The following is a 26,426-nucleotide window of genomic DNA, read 5'->3' on the forward strand; positions in this document are numbered from 1 at the left end:
CTCTCCTCTATGTTCGTAGCAGGCCTAGCCAGCTCTCTCCTCTCTCCTCTATGTTCGTAGCAGGTCTAGCCAGCTCTCTCCTCTCTCCTCTATGTTCGTAGCAGGTCTAGCCAGCTCTCTCCTCTCTCCTCTATGTTCGTAGCAGGTCTAGCCAGCTCTCTCCTCTCTCCTCTATGTTCGTAGCAGGTCTAGCCAGCTCTCTCCTCTCTCCTCTATGTTCGTAGCAGGCCTAGCCAGCTCTCTCCTCTCTCCTCTATGTTCGTAGCAGGCCTAGCCAGCTCTCTCCTCTGTCCTCTATGTTCGTAGCAGGCCTAGCCAGCTCTCTCCTCTGTCCTCTATGTTCGTAGCAGGTCTAGCCAGCTCTCTCCTCTGTCCTCTATGTTCCTAGCAGGCCTAGCCAGCTCTCTCCTCTGTCCTCTATGTTCCTAGCAGGCCTAGCCAGCTCTCTCCTCTCTCCTCTATGCTCTTAGCAGACCCAGCTCTCTCCTCTGTCCTCTATGTTCGTAGCAGGCCTAGCCAGCTCTCTCCTCTCTCCTCTATGTTCGTAGCAGGCCTAGCCAGCTCTCTCCTCTATGTTCGTAGCAGGCCTAGCCAGCTCTCTCCTCTGTCCTCTATGTTCGTAGCAGGCCTAGCCAGCTCTCTCCTCTGTCCTCTATGTTCGTAGCAGGTCTAGCCAGCTCTCTCCTCTGTCCTCTATGTTCCTAGCAGGCCTAGCCAGCTCTCTCCTCTCTCCTCTATGTTCGTAGCAGGCCTAGCCAGCTCTCTCCTCTCTCCTCTATGTTCGTAGCAGGCCTAGCCAGCTCTCTCCTCTGTCCTCTATGTTCGTAGCAGGCCTAGCCAGCTCTCTCCTCTCTCCTCTATGCTCTTCGCAGACCCAGCTCTCTCCTCTGTCCTCTATGTTCGTAGCAGGCCTAGCCAGCTCTCTCCTCTCTCCTCTATGTTCGTAGCAGGCCTAGCCAGCTCTCTCCTCTCTCCTCTATGTTCGTAGCAGGCCTAGCCAGCTCTCTCCTCTCTCCTCTATGTTCGTAGCAGGCCTAGCCAGCTCTCTCCTCTCTCCTCTATGTTCGTAGCAGGTCTAGCCAGCTCTCTCCTCTCTCCTCTATGTTCGTAGCAGGCCTAGCCAGCTCTCTCCTCTATGCTCTTAGCAGACCCAGCTCTCTTCTCTACAACCCAGTTAGCTCCTGTTGGCTGCAGTCTCCTCCACAGTCTGTTGGGAATCCACAGCCTTGAGTTAGAAATGTGTTTACATTTTGAACATGTTACAAGTCTGCTAAGACTAACTTTGCGTGACTTGGCAGAAGCCTTCACCTTGCTCAGACTTTGTTTGCGTCAACCTCATTCTGGGGTTTTCTCTCTCAACTTCACTCTCTTTATCTGTCAGAGCTGCTCGGAGCCAGATGTGAACCCCAACAGAAGGTAAAGCTTTCATCTATCTGCCTATATGTGTGCATCAGTGGAGGCTGATGAGGGGAGGACAGCTCATAATAATGTCTGGAACAGAGCGAATGTAATTGTATCAAACACATGGAAACCATGGAAACCATGTGTTTGATGTATTTGATACCATTCCACTCATTCCGCTCCAGCCAATACCATGAGCCCGTCCTCCCCAATTAAGGTGCCACTGACCTCCTGTGGTGTGCGTGTACAGTGTTTGTGTATGGTGTGTACAGTGTTGGTGTATGGTGTGTGTGTGTGGCCAACTGCCAATATGCTCTACCCTCAATCTGACAGCGCTCAGATTTCACTCAATACAATATAAAGTTATGAGCAAATTATTACAACATTCAGTCCGTGTGTTGACATATTTTTATCTGCCCCTGCATCAAATTAAGAGATGTATCCAGGACTTGTGTTATTCTGGTGTACTTTATCAGACAGGGAATAATGTAATTCATTTGTCTCATGCATCTCACTGCTGGACCCTTATCTAAATGAAACTTTTTCCAGATTTATCTTCCCGATGTGTATTTAATCTTGTTGGGACAAAGGACAGCAGATTTGATTATCTAGTCCTTTAGTCATATAAGCTGGGAACTAGTCTGGTTAACATCTCTGGAGAGAACTCCAACGCAGTGAGAGAGCGTTTTATTAACATCAGCAGTCTGAAGGACCCAGACCTGCAGCAGACCTTTATACTGTGATAAACTGCAGGATTTTGTTTTAGGCCGGCAGTATTAAGAGACTAATGGATGGTGTTAGAATTATATATGGCTCTGTAGGGGTCTTAACTCACAATCTCTGAATATGTTTTTGAGATCCTAGCCAAGCTCACATCCTGAAAAGATCTTTAGAGATCCTAGAAGATCTTAGAGGATCACCAGGCATGGATACTTGTCTTTTGTTGTGGTTTAACCGGTAAACCCACAATCCAATAATATACTGTTGTTATATTATACATTATATAACATATAACGTATAAAACATTGTTATGGTACCCGAGGCATTGATTAATGCTCAATGTTAAAATCAAAATTTCCTACCAGCACATCTAAGGCAATATGACACCAATTTTGATGAAACTTCGCAAATCAACTTCGATGGAGGTACATAACACACTCCCCACCTCTCATCTTGATCTGTTCTGTCTTTACCGAGAACCATATTCCGGATTTCTAACAGGGTCATTAGCATCTCAGTTATAGTACATGATAACATACATTTGGTTGGATGTAACAAACTGCTTTATATTCTAAATATTAAAGTGGTTATTAAGTAATTTAGTTGAATTAATTGAGAGTATAGATAACAAAGATATGATGAAACTCAATGACTAACAGTTCAAGTCAATTCAACTAAACTTTTTAGTTGAGTGTCATGTTGTTAAGTTTAAACTTTACAGGAGTTGATTTGTTTATTCAAATGTGTTATGTTTTTCCTGAACACCTCTATGATTGTGGAACCCAATGACATTCTGTATATCAGTGTCTGTGTTTAAAATACAAAACACTTAAGTTGTCAGATATAGGCTGGTTGATTATCCATATTACAGCAGCACAGCGGATCCTTTTGATATTCCTGCCCAGTTATTCCTAGAATGTCTTGCATTTTGCCATTCAGTTATTCCTAGAATGTCTTGCATTTTGCCGTTCAGTTATTCCTAGAATGTCTTGCATTTTGCCGTTCAGTTATTCTCTGAATGTCTTGTATTTTGCTGTTCAGTTATTCCTAGAATGTCTTGCATTTTGCCGTTCAGTTATTCTCTGAATGTCTTGTATTTTGCTGTTCCTCTAATGTGTTGTTGGCAGCTGATAGGTTGTTGATTCTCTGGTTCCAACCGAACCCTCTGCTCAGACTCCTGGCCAGCGAGGCTTATGGGTAGTGGCAGAGTGAGGGCATGGTTTATGTCCCCAAAGATGACGTGGCAAAACACATCTTAGAAAATAAATAATTTACACTCCAAACACCCCATAATAACTAATCTTTGGTTTTTATATAAATAACACAAATAATAACTTACAACAATGGATAATAACACAAACGTTATAGGCCAGTATGGAGATTTTGCAGTTTAGTTGTAACTGTGCAGACAGAGTGAACGTCTTTAAAAGGTTGTTAAAAGGTTATTTAATGGTAATGAGATGACGAGTACGGTATATGTGATGTGCTTCAGGAACATCCAAAAACAGAAGAGATGAAAGGAATGAAGTGATTTAAATGAAGCCTCTGGTATGTTGCTACAGTTAACTTAAATTCGTTAGTGAGACCAACAATATCTTAGTAAAGCATTATGGTATCTGGCAGAACATGGAATGTCTCAACAGAAAAAAAGCCTGTCTACGTCCCAAATGGCACCCTATTGTCTGTGTAGTGCACTACTTTTAACCAGGGCCCATAGGGCTCCGGTCAAAAGTAGTGCACTATATAGGGAATAGGGTGCTAGTTGGGACACAGCCCCCTCATCTCAAAGTTCAAATAAATACCATTTATCACATCAGGGACATAACAGAGATCAACGCTAACAATTTATATAATCATTAATTAATTAATTATAGTGGAGGAAGATCAAGGCATACAGTATAGCATACACATTTAACAAGCTGTATGTTCTGGTCTCTCTGTACTTTAATCCAGATATCATTCCTAACTTCATCATCGTCATCATCATCATCCTCATCATCATCATCAGCAGCAGCAGCATTACATTCTTGCATTGTTAAATCTGTGTCCCAAATGGCAGCCTATTCCCTACATAGTGCACTACTTTTGACCAAGGAGAAATACTTTATTTATCCCACAAAGTACATGATTTTATATAATTGCCCCATGTAGGAAATACAGTGCCATTTGGGACACAATCATTATCAAACCTTAGTAAATGAATAGGGAGTCAATGAGCAGCTGTCGCATGTAATTACATATGTATTTTAGTTTGTACATATATATTTATCAATATATTGTGTATATATATGGTGTGTTTTGAACACTTGTATAGTGAAAAGGCAAGTCCAGCTTGCTGACTGTCTTTACATTGATCCAACGTCCAACAGTGGTACTGTTTGCTTATTATACTACGTTTAGTTACACTTTATTTTACAGCCTGCTTTCTACCTGTTATTTACTTAAACATAACATGGAAACAAATTATTATTACTCAGTAACTAGCTCTTAGAATATTTGGGACTAAGTGAAACAAGTAGCACTACAATAGGTACCATTTGATATCGCATCGTTTTCAATTTCATTGATTGATTAAGTAAGCTATAATTAAGCAATAAGGCCCCAGGGGGTGTGGTATATGGCCAATATACCACAGCTAAGGGCTGTTCTTAAGCACGACGCAACGCAGAGTTCCTGGATACAGCCCTCAGCCAAGGTATATTGGCCATATACCACAAACCCCCGAGGTGCCTTATTGCTCTTATAAACTGGTTACCAACGGAATTAGAGCAGTAAAAAAAAATATTTTGTCATACCCGTGGTTTACGGTCTGATATACCACGGCTGTCAGACAATCAGCATTCGAACAACCCAGTTTTTAATACAAATTATAACCAGCTGTTTGTTTTAGTAAATTCCAGGTAAATACCAACTCTATTTTATTACTACTCCTATATTCATTACACTATTACCCATTATAATAAGGGAACTAAAATGAGTATAATAGTACAACTATTATCAATAATAATACTTTTCTTGAGTAAAGTAAGTGACTGATCAGCTTACTTTAACATTACATTTTGACATTGCCTGGAGAATTCAGTCAGTAGGAACAGTTTTATTATAAATGTTCTCAAACATCCCTTTTCTAATTCCTTTCCCTGTATTGTGTTTATCCCAAAACAACTGTTATGCATGCTGAAACAGAGTGCTTGACTTCATCCATATCAAGGTTATTGTTAGTATTATTGACCACAATCCATTCTGTGAAGAAATATGAGATAAACAGGTAGTTGTAGTGCCATCATAATGGTGTAGCAATCCTTGTTACAAAAAGGTACTAACGTAATTGCAAACTGAAAAAATCATTGTAAAAGCTTAAAGGCACAGTGCAGTCAAAACGTGATTTTCCTGTTTTTTATATATATTTCCACACAATGAGGTTGGAGTAATACTGTGAAATTTAGAAAATTATGATAATGCCCTTTTAGTGTAAGAGCTGTTTGAGAAGACTGCATGAAATTTCAGCCTGTCTTGGTGGGATGGAGTTTTGGCCTGCCTGGTGACATCACCAATAAGAAAGAGAGTTTCAAATCTCTCTGCCAATAACAGCTAGTTTTCCCCTCCCCGCTCAGACCACTCCCAGACAGTCCTAGCTAAATTCTTGCTTGAGAAATTGCTCTTTGCTAAGAAGCTATTTTTGTTTATTTTTGACCATTTGTATTTAAATCGATCAGAGTAAGGTACTTAATTGTTACTCAGAACAGCTGCATTGGACCTTTAACATGCACACAACTGAGGAGGACCGTGCATCAGTTTTACAATAAAAACTTTGACACATGAATGGATAAGTAGCTACAGAACTTATTTACATTGTACCAGCTAATATGACGTGACTGAAGTGGTATACTGTACTGACTGGAGTTAGATTATATTAAATTATACATCAAAGATCTGCAGCTAAGCTGTCACAACGTCCAAGAACCCCAACATGGGTCATCCGGACGTCACAGCTTCAGTCTTTTCTGTTCTCAGTCTTTTCTGCACTCTCAGTCCTCTCTCCTATCCTTCTTTCCTCCTCTTTCTGTCCTCTCTGCTCTCTCAGTCCTCTCTCCTATCCTTCTTTCCTCCTCTTTCTGTCCTCTCTGCTCTCTGTCCTCTCAGCTCTCAGGCCCATCCTCTCCTCCTCTTCTCCTCCTTTAAGGCCCCATTTCTCTCCTCCTCTCCTCTTTCAGTCCTCTCCTCCTCTTTCAGTCCTCTCCTCCTCTCCTCCTCTTTCAGTCCTCTCCTCCTCTCCTCTTTCAGTCCTCTCCTTCTCTTTCAGTCCTCTCCTCCTCTTTCAGTACTCTCCTTCTCTTTCAGTCTCCTCCCTCTCTTTCAGTCCTCTCCTCTTTCAGTCCTCTCTTCCTCTCAGGCTCCAGTCACCCCTTCCTTTTTCAGTCGGGTCCTCTCCTTCTCTCAGACGCCAGTCCTCTCCTCCTCTCTACATTTCATGGGGATGAAGTGGGAGGCGATGTGTTCCCTCCTGGTCTTCTTCCCTCTCAGCGGCCTGCCCTTTTGAGACAGAGCAATGAACATCTCCTTGCCGTTTCTAGTCCACTTAGTAGACGAGTACGCGTTGAAGTAGTTTTCTAGGAAAACCTCCTTGAAGTTGCAGTTCTCATTGTAGATTTTCTGTAAATACATGAGGACACAAAATGGGACGATATTAGGCGTGAGGAGGGTTATAAACATCTTCTGGCTTTTTTACTTGGTTATATTTCTCCTATTTATATTTCAGTCATTTAGTTGACACTCTTGCCACTCTTAAGTAAAACCTTGTTAAAAAGTGTTGGAGGTGCTAGAATAAAATATGAAATCATAGTGCAAAACCCCCCCAAAAAACACAGTTGCCTTTCATGAATTAACACTGACTTTGCTGATAGTTACTTTATTGAGGAAAAATGTACTTACTATGACTGAGGTGTGGTAGTCTCACCTAGCTATTTTAAGATGAATGTAAGGCGCTCTGGATAAGAGTGTCTACTAAATGACTAAATGTAAATGTAGAATAACAATAACTGGTTAATACTTTATTCAAAAACAATTGGTATCTTCTCCAAATGTGTCAGACATACAGTGCCTTCAGAAAGTATTCACACCGCTTTACCTTTTCCACATGTTGTTGGGTTACAGGCTGAATTTAAAATGGATTAAATTGAGATGTTTTGTCACTGGCCTACACACAATAATACCCCATAATGTCAAAGTGTAATTGTGTTTAAAAAAAATGTGTTTGAATAAAACATTTATTAAAAATGAAAAGCTGAAATGTCTTGAATCAATAAGTATTCAACCCCTTTGTTATGGCAAGCCTAAACAAGTTCAAGAGTAAATATTTGCTTAACAAGTCACATAATAAGTTGCATGGACTCACTCTGTGTGCAATAATAGTGTTTAACTTGGTTTTTGAATGACTAACTCATCTCTGTACTCCACACAGACAATTATCTGTAAAGTCCCTCAGTCGAAGAGTGAATTTCAAAAACAGATTCAACCACAAAGACCAGGGAGGTTTTCCAATGCCTTGCAAAAAAGGGCACCTATTGGTGGGTAAAAACAAAAAGCAGACATTGAATATCCCTTTGAGTATGGTGAAGTTATTAATTACACTTCGTCGTTACAAAGATACAGGTGTCCTTCCTAACTCAGTTGCAGAGTTGAATGGCTGTGATAGAAGAAAACGGAGGAAGAAAACGGAGGATGGATCAACAACATTGTAGTTACTCCACAATACTAACATAATTGACAGAATGAAAAGAAGGAAGCCTGTACAGAATAAAACATATTCCAAAACATGCATCCTGTTTGCAACAAGGCACTAAAGTAATACTACAAAAAAGTGTGGCAAAGCAATCAACTTTTTGTCCTGAATATAAATGGTTATATTTGGGGCAAGTCCAATACAACACACTACTGAGTACCACTCTACATATTTTCAACCATAGTGGTGGCTGCATCATGTTATGGGTATGCTTGTAATCGTTAAGGACTGGGGAGTTTTTCAAGATAAAAGGGAAATGGAATGGAGCTAAGCACAGGCAAAGTCCTAGAGGAAAACCTGGTTCAGTCTGATTTCCACCAGACACTGGGAGATTAATTCATCTTTCAGCAAGATAATAACCTAGAACACAAGGCACTGTACAGTACAGTGCATTCCAACCCTGTCCAGCAGAGAGATGCTAGTTTAGTTCATTACCTTGCCTTGCAGCAGGCCTGTCCTGTTCATGGAGATATAGTACTGGCTCTTCACTCCTTTGATAGCTAACACTCCTCCCTCGGACACCGTACGGACCTCCAGGATACCTACAGGAGACGGGGCAGATATATAAATTACTATAAATTACTATAGTATACAGTGCCTAGTGAAAGTCTACACACTCCTTGCACAGTTTTCACATTTTGCTGCCTTAAAATTAAATCTAAAAAGGGATTTTTGGTGTGTAGACTTTCACTGGGGGACTGTATATACCCTTTGAGCAACAATCACAGAGGACATACTGTACCAATAAACTTAACAATCACAGGACAAATATCTAAATACTACAGAAGACTGTCAAATATCTCAATACCCACAATATATACCTAACAATCACAGTACTGATATAAGAGACTACCACAGTATCTAAATATATATAATGATGTAGTAATCACATGACAAGGACCATCACTGGACCATCACAGTAGACCTATCAGAGAGTCTCAGTCAGGACAGATAGTAGGTATGAGCCCTACTAGCCAATCCCACTCAAGCGTTCCTCTCCTGATCTCAGTATTCATCTTCATTAATCTAACAGGAAGGAGGTCTTAGTGGTTAATCAGTCTGCGGTTAGGTTGGTCTCTGGCTTTACTGGATGTATCCAGGCAGGCCCTCCTCTCTCTTCTCTGGGTGGCCATTACTAAACCACAGCTTCATGCCATGCCACATATGGGAGGCAGACTAGGCATGCTCCCCCGGGATTGAGAAAACTACCTACTCTCCTGCGCTTTGCACGCTACACCACAGCCCCATCCTCAGCCCCAACCTCTGCCCCAGCCTCAGTCTTCAGACCTACGCCTCAACTCTCTCTCTCACTCTCTGTGGGAGAGGACAAATAAAAGGATTTAGCTTGTTGGTTTGCTTTACGGCCATGGAGCACCGCTGAGATTAACAACATAATTTAGATATCTCACGGGATACTCAGATATAAAGTTCATGTGATTTATTTACTATTCAAATAACAAGTTGTTCAACCCATTTTTTTAAACATGCACACGTTTGATGTTTTATTACGGGTGTAGAAAGCTACAATAATATAGTGTTTTTCTTTTGAAAAGGGGCATAACAATTCATTTTCCAATTTACTGGCTCATTAAACATGAAGAATATCAGATGGTGTATATTATATATCGTAGCAAAACAAAAGCTGTCAGGTCCAACACAGGACTAATGTGTTAATAAAACACAGTTGTGATAGCGAGCGAGCGGTTGCCAGAGCAACATCTGTCTGTGTGTCAGCCAGACCCAGACAACAGTGACGTTGTGTTTATCAAAGACTCTCTCTCTTCTGGTTCACCTCCCTCAGAGTTAATGATCACAGATGACCAAGCATCATTAAGGATCCTATAGAGCCCCACAGTGGAGGTGTCATAATACCCATAAAACCTAGCTGTCAAACAGGGAAATGGTTCCAATTGTTTTTCCACCATTCATTTTTCCCCATAGGGGGATTTTAGAAACACTTAACATAAGGGCTGTGTTTCGTGTAGGCCTACCCTGGCATGACATTTTGATAGACATGTAAATGTCTCTTGGACAAGGTGACTTGTATCAATATATTCGGCTGTGTGTGTGTGTGGTTGAGAAACACCAGTGCTGTGGTTTTAGCCCATGCATCTGTAACTGGCAGTGTTTGTAACATCGTTGCACACTGTGTGAAGATGTGTCATGGAGATTTACTGCTCGGCTGCTGAGAAACCAGACAACTAGACTCTTTAACACCAGTTCAGAGAGCAGCTCAGGTCAATTATGTTAGGCAGAAATATTTTATGAAACAACTGCAGTAAAGTCTGTTACTAAGTACATCCTCAATGCTAAAAGCATTTTAGATAATTGTATGTACTGTCACGACTTCCTCCGAGGCTGCCTCCTCTCCTTGTTCGGGCAGGCTTCGGCGTTCGTTGTCACCAGCCTTCTAGCCACTGCCGCTCCATATCTCATCATTCCATTTGTTTTGTCTTGTTTATTACACACACCTGGTTCATATCCCCTCATCAGTACCTGTATAAGTGTTCCCTCTGCCCCCTTGTCTTTGTGTGTGATTGTATATTGTGAGATTAGTGAAGCTCGGTGGAGCTCCTTGTATTTTGTATCACCAGGTTATTTTCCCGTGTGCCTTCTTGGTTTCAGTGCGCCTGTTTTGCGCACTGGACTGTTTTGACGCTTTATTGCGTAACTCTGTATTCCAGAATAAATCCTGTTATTCTGTGATTTACCCTCCTGCGCCTGACTCCTTCAAATCACCTCATCACACAGACACAGAGCAACAGACAGGCAGACAGACACAGAGCAACAGACAGGCAGACAGACACAGAGTAAAAGAGAGTCAGACAGACACAGAGCAACAGACAGTCAGTGGTCCTGCTTTGATGTGTGTGTAGCAGCTTCACAGACATTCAGATTAAATGCTGAGCTCTTTGAGCCACAGCTATTTGTCACATCAAACAATTGATGCCAATATCTCAATGTCAGAGAGATAGAACTGCAGTGGAGCAGAGAGAGAGAGAGGGAGAGAGAGAGAGTGAGAGAGAATAACTGCAGTGGAGCAGAGAGAGAGAGATAGAGAGAGAGAGCGAGATAACCTCTGTAACAGTCAGACTCTGCCAAACCCTAACGTGAGAAACTTTACTAAACATTTTGGGTAAATCTTGAATCATGTATTGAAGCCAATGGTACAGTTGTGGGAAGGTTGTAGTTGCACAAATGTTTCTCAATCCCTTCTTCTCAATCCAGCCTTCACTGGTTAATATCTCCCATGGGAAGCAGGAGATGATCCAGCCCTCACTGGTCAATATCTCCCAAAGGAAGCAGGAGATGAATGATTAGAATGATTAATGTTGTATGATGAGCGGTATTGTGCTGGCGCTGGGCTGTAGTTGTATGATGAGAGGTATTGTGCTGGGGCTGGGCTGTAGTTGTATGATGAGAGGTATTGTGCTGGGGCTGGGCTGTAGTTGTATGATGAGTGGTATGGTGCTGGGGCTGGGCTGTAGTTGTATGATGAGAGGTATTGTGCTGGGGCTGGGCTGTAGTTGTATGATGAGAGGTATTGTGCTGGGGCTGGGCTGTAGTTGTATGATGAGTGGTATTGTGCTGGGGCTGGGCTGTAGTTGTATGATGAGAGGTATTGTGCTGGGGCTGGGCTGTAGTTGTATGATGAGAGGTATTGTGCTGGGGCTGGGCTGTAGTTGTATGATGAGTGGTATTGTGCTGGGGCTGGGCTGTAGTTGTATGATGAGTGGTATTGTGCTGGGGCTGGGCTGTAGTTGTATGATGAGTGGTATGGTGCTGGGGCTGGGCTGTAGTTGTATGATGAGTGGTATTGTGCTGGGGCTGGGCTGTAGTTGTATGATGAGAGGTATTGTGCTGGGGCTGACATTAGGCTAGCAGACAGAGTGCTTTGTCACAGAAACACTGAGAGCTGAGAGCTATAAAGCAGCTGAGAGCTCTGGTCACAAAGACACAGAACAGAACTGATACACTATTCTGTTACTGCTCTGTCTCAGACACTGACACTGTTTAGTGGACACAGGGAGACTGGAGTGGTGCACACAAACACACACACACACACACACACACACACACACACACACACACACACACACACTTCCCTGCTCTCTCCCTGGCCCAGCCCAGCCAGCCCCTGGCTAAGTCAACACATTGTGGGTGATCCATTCTAACTCTGTCTTCCCTGGATCCAGGCTGGATCCACACTGCTTTGCATATTAAGGATGTAATAAAGCAGAGTCTGGTCCAACAGGAAAACACATCATGACAAACCAGCAGAGACGGACTGTTGTTACATTGTCAGCTCTAACGCAGTTTGAAATTAATAAAATAAAAAAACACCACACAGCTATTTAAGAAATGGACATACAGTTGATGTCGGAAGTTTACATACACTTAGGTTGGAGTCATTAAAACTCGTTTTTCAACCACTCCACAAATTTCTTCTTAACAAACTATAGTTTTGGCAAGTCGGTTAGGACATCTACTTTGTGCATGACACAAGTAATTTTTCCAACAATTGTTTACAGACAGATTATTTCACTTATAATACTGTATCACAATTCCAGTGGGTCAGAAGTTTACATACACTAAGTTGACTGTGCCTTTAAACAGCTTGGAAAATTCCAGAAAATTATGTCATGGCTTTAGAAGCTTCTGATAGGCTAATTGACATCATTTGAGTCAATTGGAGGTGTATCTGTGGATGTATTTCAAGGCCTACCTTCAAACTCAGTGCCTCTTTGCTTGACATCATGGGAAAATCAAAAGAAATCAGCCAAGACATCAGAAAAATAATTGTAGACCTCCACAAGTCTGGTTCATCCTTGGGAGCAATTTCCAAACGCCTGAAGGTACCACGTTCATCTGTACAAACAATAGTACGCAAGTATAAACACCAAGGGACCACGCAGCCGTCATACCGCTCAGGAAGGAGATGCGTTCTGTCTCCTAGAGATGAACGTACTTTGGTGCGAAAAGTGCAAATCAATCCCAGAACAACAGCAAAGGACCTTGTGAAGATGCTGGAGGAAATAGGTACAAAAGTATCTATATCCACAGTAAAACTAGTCCTGTATCGACATAACCTGAAAGGCCGCTCAGCAAGGAAGAAGCCACTGCTCCAAAACTGCCATAAAAAAGACCGATTACGGTTTGCAACTGCACATGGGGACAAAGATCGTACTTTTTGGAGAAATGTCCTCTGGTCTGATGAAACAAAAATAGAACTGTTTGGCAATAATGACCATTGTTATGTTTGGAGGAAAAAGGGGGATGCTTGCAAGCCGAAGAACACCATCCCAACCATGAAGCACGGGGGTGCAGCATCATGCTGTGGGGGTGCTTTGCTGCAGGAGGGACTGGTGCACTTCACAAAATAGATGGCATCATGAGGAAGGAAAATTATGTGGATATATTGAAGCAACATCTCAAGACATCAGTCAGGAAGTTAAAGCTTGGTCGCAAATAGGTCTTCCAAATGGACAATGACCCCAAGCATACTTCCAAAGTTGTGGCAAAATGGCTTAAGAACAACAAAGTCAAGGTATTGGAGTGGCCATCACAAAGCCCTGACCTCAATCCTATAGAACATTTGTGGGCAGAACTGAAAAAGCGTGTGCGAGCAAGGAGGCCTACAAACCTGACTCAGTTACACCAGCTCTGTCAGGAGGAATGGGCCAAAATTTACCCAACTTATTGTGGGAAGCTTGTGGAAGGCTACCCGAAACGTTTGACCCAAGTTAAACAATTTAAAGGCAATGCTACCAAATACTAATTGAGTGTATGTAAACTTCTGACCCACTGGGAATGTGATGAAAGAAATAAAAGCTGAAATAAATCATTCTCTCTACTATTATTCTGACATTTCACATTCTTAAAATAAAGTGGTGATCCTAACTGACCTAAGACAGGGAATTCTTACTAGGATTAAATGTCAGGAATTGTGAAAAACTGAGTTTAAATGTATTTGGCTAAGGTGTATGTAAACTTCCGACCTCAACTGTATCTCTTTAGTAATTTGTCAACAAAGTTGTAACATTTTATCACCCTGAAATAGAGAGGGAACTTCTTCTACATACTTGGGTTGTACAGTATTTAGCTCAGATGTTGGTCAAACAACTTTCATCCTATTGCTCTGATTAAGGGTTGTTTATCTGAAAGCTCAGCTCACTGAATAAGAAGCCTGTAGGATACAGACTGCACCACTCCTGAGTGTGTGGATGTTTAATAGGAACCTGCATCACAGCTGAGTGTATGGATGTTTATTAGGAACCTGCATCACAGCTGAGTGTATGGATGTTTATTAGGAACCTGCATCATAGCTGAGTGTATGGATGTTTATTAGGAACCTGCATCACAGCTGAGTGTATGGATGTTTATTAGGAACCTGCATCATAGCTGAGTGTGTGGATATCGCTTCTCTACTCTGGTGTTTCTAGTCTTTTCTAAGGGTTTCTAAGCCCATGTGTGTCATGTTACGGCTGAGTCACAGGCATCTGATGGTTTATGGTGCGTAACGCTGAGGATGCGTCTCAGGTCAGATCTGGCTGCTGAGGTTATTCAGGGAGACACTCAGAGGCTGACACTGACTGATAGAACAGGGTCATATCTCTTATACTGTTATACTGTTATAATAGGGTCACAATATATTTGTAATACTAACAGCGTCGCAATACTATATACCGTACAGTATATTCTATTGTAATAAAAGGGTAACAATACTATTATCTGGTATATTGATACAACAGGGTAACTGTCACGACTTCCGCCGAAGCTGCCCCCCCTCCTGGTTCGGCCAGGCTTCAGCGTTCGTCGTCACCGGAGTACTAGCTACTGCCGATCCCATTCTCATCACTCCACTTGTCATGTCTTGTCAATCACACACACCTGGTGCTCATTCCCCTAATTAGTATGTGTATAAGTGTTCCCTCTGTTCCCCTTGTCTTTGTGAGAGATTGTTTGTATTGTGAGAGCATGTAGCTCGGTTGAGCTACTATTCATTGTGTTTATGCCAAGGTGGATATTTTCCCTTGTAATAGTTTCGTTTGACGCTTGGGGCGTTTGATTTATGTAAACGGAATAAACTCTGGACTCTGGACTGGTATTTTACCTCCTGCGCCTGACTCCTTCATTCACACCTCGTCACAGTAACAAATCAATAATACTGTTGTATATCGCTTATACTGGGTTATAACAGGGTAACAATACTATTATATAGCCTATCTGTTGTACTGGGGCAACAGACACAACACACTCACCAGCAAACTGTCTGGAGGGTTTAAGAGTGTTCCCATATGTTTGTGAATAGCCTACAGCAGGGGTAGGCCACTAGATTCAGCCGCGGGGCGATTTTTGTCGGAGCGGATGGTCGGGGGGCCAGGACATAATTATAATAATTTGTACACTGCAAATTGACCACAACTAAGCCCAAAAAAGAGATTGTATTTGAAAATAACAATACTTTCATACCTTGAATACATTGAGACAAGATCTCATATGTCTCTTTTAAATTAAACAAATTTCTAGCTGAATTCCTGGTGATTTTACAGTATTTTCTTTATACCAAAAACAAAAATCCTAAAATGTACTAAAAACTTTGGGGGGGGGGCAAAATAAATAAATCACTGGCTAAAACTGGCCCGTTGCCGACCCCTGGCCTACAGTTACAAATTATTTGCTTAAAACCACATACAGTAAAACATGCTCTGCTGTCTATGAAGACCCTTCTTCAGTGTTTTCACTACAAACCAAGCACCTGCGTCATGTGTTAGTGATTCAGATTAAAATGCTGTGATTGGGGATTAAAAAAGCCAATGGCTGTGTCTGAAATCTGGTTTGCCTACTACTTACTTAAACTGCATACTGTGTACTAATCGTATACTATTTAGAACGTACTGTTTAATAAAAACCTAATGCAGTAAGCAACAAATATCAGCATACTAGGCTCATCCTACTGAGAATGCGTAATCTCATGCACAATTGTGTTGATTCCTGCCATTCATTCATTTTGGTACTTTGGTTTTCTTATAAAACAGCTCAGCTAGCGATGCTAGGTAGCTAGCTAGCTAATGTTAGCCAGACTACATCTGACTCAGAAGCTCATGCATGGCCACATAGACACGGGATTCAGGGGCCAGCTGGTTAGATATGATTCCACCATGGGCAACAACAACTGGATATTAGTTTGTTTTCAACAAGATATGTTCAACTCATAGCTATATAGTTTATCCAGTGACCATCGCATTTAGAAGGATAGCTACTGACTGAAATGTAGCTAGCTCACAGGCCAGGCAGTAGCCACTACTAGCCAACTAATCGTGGATTTCCTATTCTTTGGAACATTTGGGTTGACTTGAATATATCAACAGACAGTTTGTGGAAATTAAAACAATTATAATTTGTGGACTCATTTTATGAATGATCGGAAAGTGAAACTAAAATAGATTGGTATGTAGCTGGAAGTCGGTGCTCACTGGTCATCCTGGCGAGCAAGCCTCTGCAGTGCATCTTTGTGATGTCACACACCCAAGAAGGCTCAACCAAGCACCCAACGTAACTCATGAATATGAATGACTTTGCCTCCAGCTATCCTGCAAAAAGAAATGTAGCTTTTGGTACAGCACGCCCCCAGCTGATTATCAGCTGATTATCAGTCTGAAAAGATGATTATCTTCCTCAATAGTGTGCAGCGAATTCTACTAGATGAAAGGCGTAAATGAGTATGACATCCTGGCGTTAAAAGCGTACACATTTTATTTTACGAAATTTCACATATTATAAAACATACCCAAAATGCCTACTATTTAGAACACAAGTACGGGTATTCGAGCACTGACTTTTATCTAATCCGGTGTAATATAGTGTACTATATGCCTGTTAGCGCATACAGTACAGTATATCACCTGTGTTTGTTTGGTTGTCAGGTTGGACTAACACAGTGGACAGGACATTGAGCAGAATACCCTGAGAAACTGACCTCAAACCTGTTCCTATAACAACCTCTTAGCACTGTCCACCCTGAGAAACAGATCCCATGCCTGTTCCTGTAACAGTATCTCATTGTTGGGGTACTCTCTTGTTTTAGAATAAAGGGTTAGATGATTTAGTCTACTCTAGTCAGCACAAATAGCACAGAAATGTATGTATCTCAATTCCTTCCTGTCAGCCATTGGAGTACTTCCAAGTTCCATCACAAGTCTCAGACAGTAGTTTGAAAGACTGTCAGAGTTCACTTCATAATCAATCGCTGAACCCGTTCACTGTCTTTCTGAGTAAAGTCTTAGATTGTCGTCTGTGCTCAGAGATGCGCTTGAGGGGGAAAAAATTGTTAAGCTCTGAGAGAACAAACTGTCATAGCCAACGGTCACTCTTTCCCCACTTTGTCATGTCTGTGTTCGTTTGTCTGCCTGTCTGTCTGTCTGTCTGTGCAGCGGTTGTGTTCAAGGCTGGTTAGTCCCCAAGCCCACCTCACCCCACCTCACTTCACCTCAGCCCTGTCCTGCTCAACCCAGCCCACCTCACCCCACCTCACTTCACCTCAGCCCTGCCCTGCTCAACCCAGCCCCCCCCACCCCACCTCACTTCACCTCAGCCCTGTCCTGCTCAACCCAGCCCACCTCACCCCACCTCACTTCACCTCAGCCCTGCCCTGCTCAACCCAGCCCACTTCACCCCACCTCACTTCACCTCAGCCCTGCCCTGCTCAACCCAGCCCACCTCACCTCAGCCCTGCCCTGCACTGCTCAACCTAGCCCACTTCACCCCACCTCACTTCACCTCAGCCCTGCCCTGCTCAACCCAGCCCACCTCACCCCACCTCACTTCACCTCAGCCCTGCCCTGCTCAACCCAGCCCACCTCACCCCACCTCACTTCACCTCAGCCCTGCCCTGCACTGCTCAACCAAGCCCACCCCACCTCACCTCAGACCAGCCCAGGCCAGACAGAGGAACAGAGCAATATGAATCAAAGATTTATTAGCTATATTCATGCCCATGCTGGGCTCTTCAAAGGCCTGTCGGTGTGTGTGTGTTTGTGTGTGTGTGCGTGCCTGCATGTCTCCCTGCGTGCTATTGTCAGACACATCTGGGTGGATCCATTTCTCTGCTTCTCATCACCAGTTTTTGTTTCGCAAGACCCAACTTCCCCCTCCTCACCAGAGGCAGAGGCTACCCTGGTCATGCCAACATTCCACAGCCAGATAGACAGGCATATGGGCAGGTGAGCAGACAGACAGGCAGACAGGCTACGTCAGCATTCCACTGACACACAGACAGGGAGGGAGGCAGGCAGGTGAAGAGACAGACAGACAGACAGACAGACAGACAGACAGACAGACAGACAGACAGACAGACAGACAGACAGACAGACAGACAGACAGACAGACAGACAGACAGACAGACAGACAGACATTATTGAAACCTAAAGAGTGATTGTTTTGATGTCACTCAGTACGCAGACACACTCACACACACTAACCCTGTATCTCTGTGGATAGACTATGTCAGCTTGGGCTACTTCATGTTTTACATTTTGACATTCTAGTCATTTAGCAGACACTCTTATCCAGAGCGACTTACAGTTAGTGAGTGCATACATTATTTTTTCCTTTTTCATACTGGCCCCCCGTGGGAATCGAACCCACAACCCTGGCGTTGCAAACACCATGCTCTACCAACTGAGCTACATCCCTGCCGGCCATTCCCTCTCCTACCCTGAACGACGCTGGGCCAATTGTGTGCCGCCCCATGGGTCTCCCGGTCGCGGCCGGCTACGACAGAGCCTGGATTCGAACCAGGATCTCTAGTGGCACAGCTAGCACTGCACCACTTCACTGAGGTGTTTGAATATGTGCGTGGGTGTGTGCGTGTTTCATGCCAGTTCATTTGTCCTGACCGTCTGCATCCCCAGCCTGAACTCCCAGCCCCTTGGTTTACTTCATTAGTGGCTGTGTTTACATGGTGTTATGGTTGGCTCTGCCAGAGCCTACACCTGCTTCACTTTACCTCTGTCACTTTGGCTGCCCTAACAGAGACACATGACCCATTACCAGTGTGATTACACTGCTGAGGGAACATTGGACAATAACATCAGGCTGTTCCAGGGAGTCCCAGAGGGGAGAGCGCTAGCTGCTATATGACCGTGTTCCAACAGCCGTATTACTCACTCAACAGACTGGGAGATAACTCACACAGACACAGAGGAATCTGCCAGCGGAGCTCTCTGTCTCTCCGTTTCTCTCCCTCTGTTTGGTTTTTGGGTTCTCTCTCTGTTTTTCTGCTCTCTCTGTTTCTTTCTTTCGCTCTCTTTCCCCTTCTCCCTCTCTATCTCTCTCTTCTATCTCTTTTTTCTCTCTCTCTCTCCCTCTCTGATTAGACATGAGTGACTAAGATCTCAGCAACGTGGACGTTGCTCAACCATATTGTTATTAACAGTAACACATCAGCTGTAAAAATGTTTAGACATCTCTGAGAGTCTAAAGCAGCCCATAAATATACAGTGAGTAGAATCAATAAGTCAGAGCCACTGTTAGTAAAAGATTAATCCTACAACAAAGACTGGAATTCAATCAAACCTGCCACACCAGTTTACGCTGTATCTATCTTTGTTTACAAACTACAACCTGCGCAATATGGGTTTGTTTGATAGAATTTCATTGAAGTGATGAGTCCTAAGACAGCACATACAGTAGATGTTAAGTTGTAGATAATAAACCTGCCTTACTGTAGCAATGAATGGGGTATTAAACAGAATATAGCATTTGGATCTGTAACACTACTGTAACATTTGGCCGGTCTTATAGATATAGAGATACAGTAGATAGATCAGTCTTACTGTAAAAGTTGGTGAGTTAAGGGTTAATTAGGGCTAAGTGCCTTGCTCAAGGGTACATGAACAGATTTTCACCTTGTCGGTTCGGGGATTCGAACTAGCGACCTTTCGGTTACTGGCTCAATGCTCTAACCCAGGGGTGTCAAACATATTTTGCCCCGGGAGCCCCTATTCGGTCTTCAACGAGGTCAAGGGGCCACACATAAAATTGGCAATATTTCCTCGCGGTCAACATTTGCTAAAAATAGTCCTCTATCCATCGTTTACGGAATTTCCGATGCTCCCTGACTGACTAGCTTTCATTTCGGTGATTATTAACGAGCTGGACACAGTCAAGAAACTGTATGAATGTAGGTCCATTATCATTTATACACAGTTTTGATTTGGTTTTAGTCATTTGAAAGTATATTGAGTTCGTTCCCCCTCACGGGCCTGGACACCCCTGCTCTAATGGCTAGGCTACCTGCCGCCCTATACAGTGTATAGATCAGTCTTACTGTAACAGTTGGCGGGGTCTTATAGATAGATATACAGTATATAGATCAGTCTTACTGTAACAGTTGGTGGGGTCTTATAGATAGATATACAGTATATAGATCAGTCTTACTGTAACAGTTGGTGGGGTCTTATAGATAGATATACAGTATATAGATCAGTCTTACTGTAACATTTGGTGGGGTCTTATAGATAGATATACAGTATATAGATCAGTCTTACTGTAACAGTTGGTGGGGTCTTATAGATAGATATACAGTATATAGATCAGTCTTACTGTAACAGTTGGCGGGGTCTTATAGATAGATATACAGTATATAGATCAGTCTTACTGTAACAGTTGGTGGGGTCTTATAGATAGATATACAGTATATAGATCAGTCTTACTGTAACAGTTGGTGGGGTCTTATAGATAGATATACAGTATATAGATCAGTCTTACTGTAACATTTGGTGGGGTCTTATAGATAGATATACAGTATATAGATCAGTCTTACTGTAACAGTTGGTGGGGTCTTATAGATAGATATACAGTATATAGATCAGTCTTACTGTAACAGTTGTTGGGGTCTTATAGATAGATATACAGTATATAGATCAGTCTTACTGTAACAGTTGGCGGGGTCTTATAGATAGATATACAGTATATAGATCAGTCTTACTGTAACAGTTGGTGGGGTCTTATAGATAGATATACAGTATATAGATCAGTCTTACTGTAACATTTGGTGGGGTCTTATAGATAGATATACAGTATATAGATCAGTCTTACTGTAACAGTTGGTGGGGTCTTATAGATAGATATACAGTATATAGATCAGTCTTACTGTAACAGTTGGTGGGGTCTTATAGATAGATATACAGTATATAGATCAGTCTTACTGTAACAGTTGGTGGGGTCTTATAGATAGATATACAGTATATAGATCAGTCTTACTGTAACAGTTGGTGGGGTCTTATAGATAGATATACAGTATATAGATCAGTCTTACTGTAACAGTTGGCGCGGGGGGGCGGATGGGGTCTTCCTGGGGAATACATTTATACATCAACATTATTATTTTAGCAGCAGTGGCCACGATTTAGCAGCGGTGGCCATGATTTAGCAGCGGTGGCCATGATTTAGCAGCGGTGGCCACGATTTTAGCAGCGGCGGCCACGATTTTAGCAGCGGCGGCCACGATTTTAGCAGCGGTGGTGCGCCGATGCCAAATGTATATAGGGGAAACACTGGTCTTACTGTAACAGTTGGTGGGGTCTTGTGTCCCGTTGATGTTGCCGTAGTCGTCGACGGTAAGGAACCACTGCGTCCGGCTGAACAGCTGTCGTATGCGTACGTCTCCCCCCTCCATGTAGTCGTAGTTCCGTGCGTGGCGCTCGTGCTTGGAGCAGTTCATGATGGCGGCCAGCTGCTCGGGTGTGCAGTCGCTGCAGGCCACACACACGCTGCCCAGCAGGAAGATGATGTGAAGGTACAGTCCCGACAGCAAGTTAGGCAGGTTGCATGGCAGTGTCATCCATCTGGGCATTATAATGCACTGCTGTGGGGCGCCACGGACAACATGCTGAAATACTGCTGTCTGCTCTGGCAGACAGAACAGAACAGAAGGCCAGACAGAGCCCTCCTAGCGCTGTTCACTAGGAGCCTGTCGGGCTAGTTTCCCTGACCTGTGACCTGTAACCCCTGGCTGGGGCGCTGAGGCCAGCTGGTGGGAGGTGGAGTGGGTGGAGGGTAGGAGGGTTGGAGAGTGACCAGGCACTAGTGTGATGTCTCTCTCTGTTTGGAGTTGTCTGGCTGTCTCTGTTGAAAGGACACAAGGCTGTAGGTTGATGTCCGTCTGTCTCACTGTCTCTCTGTATGAATGAGGCCAGTCTTTATGTTGATGTCCGTCAGTCTGTCTCAGTGTAATCCTCACTGTGTGTCTTGGTTGTGTGACATTGTCCTGTCTGTTTCAGTCTCTTTTCTGTCTGTTTCCGTCTGTTTCCGTCTGTTTCCAGATGTTTCCAGATGTTTCAGGGGTTCTGTGGAGGCCAGAGCTGTGGAAGAGAAGGATGTTTTTTGTGTGTGTGTGTTAGATGTCTGTTATTACTACAGCTAGTAGTATTAGCCTAAAGGTCTGATATTTCTACAGCCTGTAATTTAGATGGCAGTCCAGTGGATGTGGATCTACAGTATACTACTACTCACACATGGATAAAGTATGATTCCCAGACAGTGTTGATTGTTAAAGTGAGGAGTAGAGCTGCAGTGCTGAATGTAACACTGGACATCTGCTTTAGGTTTGTAACCTCGCTCTAGTAGCCGGTCACTCTTAATCCCAGTGTGCAGTGGTTTACCAAACTGTCCCCAGCCCAGTCTACTGCCTACTGTACTGTACCTTACTGACCTGTGCACTCAAAACCTTTTGCCATGCATCTTTAGCAACAACACTGATTGTGATATGTCCGATTTCATAGATTGTGTTGTCAATGGCTCTATCGGTCTCTGCGATCTTGTTGTTGTCATTTGTCTCAGACAGAGTTGTCTGGAAATGGAAATGTAAGCTGTGCATGCTCAAGATGTGATTCTCAAAAGATGCCAGTTCAAGATGCAAGTTGAAATTCCTGAATAAAGCCCAAAAAGTGAATTGAAATGAACTCTCCTTTAGCTGTGTGTGGATAGAGGGACATATTCTAGAGCTGCTATCTCTATATCTCTATATTTCTATATCTATCTCTAAACCTCTATCTGTAATATCTCTATCTGTCTGCAACACGTCTGTAGACTTTCAGTCAGTCTCAACAGATAAACAGAAGTCTCACCAAACCCTGAGCTTCCATACACACATTCACTAATCAATTCACTAATTCATTCACAAATAAGGCAACAACTCTTAGTTAGTTTCCTAATATATTTCCAAAAAGTTTTCTTACTGCAGTCAGATCTTAACTGAATTAATTGGTTCAATAAAATGTAAATAAAATATAAAGAGAACAAATGAAGTTGGAATAAAAACTTACATTAGTGTTGAGCGTTCAGAGATGAAACAGTTAGTGGTATTCCTTTTCCTTAGAAGGCTTCAGAGTTACTGTGATCCCACTGCTCCTGATTAGTTAGACACAAGCTGTGTGTAGGTGTGTGTGTCAGAGGAGTGTGTGGGTATGTGGATGTATGTGTGAGAGAGAGAGAGTGTGTGTATGTGTCAGAGCAATGTATGTGTGTGCGTGTCCCTGGGACGTCTCAGTCAGTCAGTGCTTTAGCAGCCAGTCTCTCCTCTCTGTAGTGTGAGCTGTGCATCATCCTCACTGTCTGTCTGTCTGTTGTGGGCTAGCAGGGAAGGCTAGCTCAGTTAGATAAATGCCTCTCTGACCTCACGCAACAGCAATTAGCTCCTAGCCACTCAGCTGTCACTGGTGGAGAGAGAGGGAGACAGAGAGGGAGAGAGCACCCCCCTTCATCACCAACCCTCCCCCCAAAACTCCCCCCTTCTGTTCCACCCTGTTTCTCTCTCTGTTTTTCTCTCTCTGTTTCTCTCTCTCTCTCTCTCTCTCTCTCTCTCTCTCTCTCTCTCTCTCTCTCTCTTCTCTCTCTCTCTCTCTCTCTCTCTCCCTCTCTATCTTTTTCTATATTTCTTTCTCTCTCCCTTTCTCTGTTTTAATCTCTTTCTGTCTCTCTCTTTTTTATTGCCTGTATCTCTCTCTATCTCTCTGTTTTTGTCTGTCAGTCAGCCAGTCATCCTGAGAGGGAGCTATAAACATGAATAAATAGCTGATTTTCTCCTGGTCTGCTCCTGGAATGCCATTATTACTTTAGCATGCGCTCTCAACGACCAGTGCAGCGTCTCTCTCCCCCTTTCCCACCAAATGCCCCCTCACTTAAACGCTTTAGCATTGTTTCAAATGTCAACTCATGTCTAAGTGTGTTTGTTAGAAAACCTTACCTTCAATTAAAGAGCGGGATGAGATTATTACACAAAATTATAAACATCCAAAGCCCAACGTTTCCCCTGTTATTGTACATGTCACAATCATTCACTGGGTGTCTTTAGTAGCTTTGAGACATCTTTAGAGAGTAAGGGATTCGTCCACCCCCAGACCTGAAGATCAAAGCCCTCGCTAAACTCACACACTGGCAGCCTTCTATTGGGGCAGACAGAACCAGAAGGCATTACCTCTCTCAGGTACTCATCTCCCTCTGGGGTCAAGCACTCTTTCACTTTCCATGTTTGTTATTAAAGCCCACATACCTGGCCTCTCCTAGGACTGGACAGTTCACTTTTATATGGTCCCTAATGATGAGGGCTCTCGTGGGGAGAGGGAGAATGCTGAGGAGTTTCTGCCTCCCTCTCATCTGCTGAACTCAACTAGTGGTCATAAACATCTCATCGATTAGGTGTCAGTCAGGACCCAGCCTGTGGTTGTGGTGTGTGTGTGTGTGTTTGAGAGAGAGTGTGGGTGTCTGTGTGTGTGGGTGTCTGTGTGTGTGTGTGTGTGTGTGTGTGTGTGTGTGTGTGTGTGTGTGTGTGTGTGTATGTGTGCGTGCGTGTGTAGGGATCCTTCATGTGTCCTCTCCATCACCTCAGATAGCGTTCACACGCTAAGGGTGTGATATTTCAATGTTTTCTGCTCTAGTGATCTTTTATGGCCAAGGTTTTTAATATTTATGTGGCATTGAAACAGTGTTGTTATTTTTTGCAATAAATAGTTATCCACATGTTAACAAAGCGCATCACAAGATGCATTGACAGTTGACAATGTAAATCCTCAGCTCTTTAAAGCCAATAATGATGTAGGCTACTGTAAACACACAGCACCATATATCACCATTGTGTATACAACCTAGCTTATTTAATATAGTTTAAAATAAACTAACTATTTGTAATTATGTAAGCGTTGTCATTCCAGCCTGATCACTATAAATAGATTTTGGAAGTTTGAAAAGGTCCTGAGAACATTGATATTTGCCTTCCTCTGTTTAGACACCTGCGCCTTCCTCGGTGCGCACCATTTAAAAAAAAAGGATTGGCCAGCACTGGGCTCCAACTCGTGATGCTCGGAGCTGGAGCGCCTTACTTAGACCACTGTGCCACCGCAGTTCACAATGCTCTAGGAAGCCATGAGAATACTTGATGATACTTGATGGTAATAGCACGTCATTTTTAATGGTTTTAAGCCTTCCCCAAGCCCTAATCTTAACCACTCGGAATTCATGCCTAAACTGTTAACCTTTAAGTTGTTTGTGTTTTAAGAATGAATGCGTCAAAAATAGACGTTCATCCATAATACGTCTAATTTTGTTGAGATCTTGTTGTGTCATTCATCTTAAAACTACAGTGTAATAGAACAAATAGAAAGTTAGCAAAAATAGATAAGATCTTACTACCATGGAAAGGAAAATACCTGTCAATTTGTGGAAAAATCACCCTGATTAACTCTTTAGTATTATCCCAGTTTACCTATTTGCTTATGGTCTTGCCTACGCCTAGCAAACAGTTTTTTAAATTATATGAGAAAAAAATATTCAATTTTATTTGGAACGGCAAGCCAGACAAAATTAAAAGAGCATATTTATATAATGAATATGAATTCGGAGGACAGAAATTATTAAATATTAAAGCATTAGACCTATCACTAAAATCTTCAGTCATCCAAAAGTTATACTTAAATCCGAACTGGTTCTCAAGCAAATTAGTAAGATTGTCTCACCCACTGTTCAAGAAAGGCCTTTTTCCCTTTATTCAGATTACAACCTCTCACTTTCAGTTATTTGAAAAGGAAATAATCTCCCAAATGTCACTATTTCTAAAACAAGCCATAGAAAGTTGGTTGCAATTTCAATTTAATCCTCCAGAAACGACAGAACAAATAATGCAACAAATATTGTGGTTAAATTCAAATATACTAATTGACAAAAAACCTTTATTTTTTGACAGAATGTTTAAAAAAGGTATAATCTTCGTAAATGATATCATCGGTAGGACTGGTGGAGTTATGTCGCACATGCAGCTAACAAAAACATATGGAAATGTCTGCTCTACCCAAAATTACAACCAAATAATTGCAGCCTTACCGCAAAAGTGGAAGAGGAAAGTTGAAGGGGGAGAAAGTAAGGAACTTGTCTGTCGGCCTTGCATTAAAGAACATAATTGGTTAAGGAAAACTGTGATAAATAAAAAAGTATATCAGTTTCACTTAAGGACCAAAGGATTGACAGC

At 42.6% G+C, this 26,426-nt stretch overlaps 2 protein-coding genes across 2 annotated transcripts in view; one reads left to right on the forward strand and one right to left on the reverse strand.

The window, feature by feature from the left end:
• Window positions 1-26,426, forward strand: part of LOC311120264 (protein FAM227B-like) — a gene marked incomplete at both ends in the record, with an annotated part of 70,789 nt that overhangs the window by 19,041 nt on the left and 25,322 nt on the right. The window lies entirely within an intron of this gene.
• Window positions 5,813-22,269, reverse strand: LOC311120242 (fibroblast growth factor 7-like). Its single transcript, XM_084194860.1, has 3 exons — window positions 21,473-22,269; window positions 8,339-8,445; window positions 5,813-6,774 (listed from the first exon to the last, which is right to left on the reverse strand). The coding sequence occupies exons 1-3, from the start codon at window positions 21,759-21,761 to the stop codon at window positions 6,559-6,561; spliced, it is 612 nt and encodes a 203-aa protein (XP_084050986.1). The 5' UTR covers window positions 21,762-22,269; the 3' UTR covers window positions 5,813-6,558.

The sequence above is a fragment of the Coregonus lavaretus genome (assembly GCF_964263955.1).
Source record: "Coregonus lavaretus genome assembly, contig: HAP1_SCAFFOLD_161, whole genome shotgun sequence".
Lineage (NCBI taxonomy): Eukaryota > Metazoa > Chordata > Actinopteri > Salmoniformes > Salmonidae > Coregonus > Coregonus lavaretus.

Coding starts and splice junctions, on each gene's coding strand:
- LOC311120242 (XM_084194860.1), bottom strand. CDS start 21,761: ATGCCCAGATGGATGACACTGCCATGCAACCTGCCTAACTTGCTGTCG. Junction 8,446..21,472: donor AGACCCCACCAACTGTTACA/GTAAGACCAGTG, acceptor CGTCTCCTGTAG/GTATCCTGGAGGTCCGTACG. Junction 6,775..8,338: donor CAGGCCTGCTGCAAGGCAAG/GTAATGAACTAA, acceptor ATGTATTTACAG/AAAATCTACAATGAGAACTG.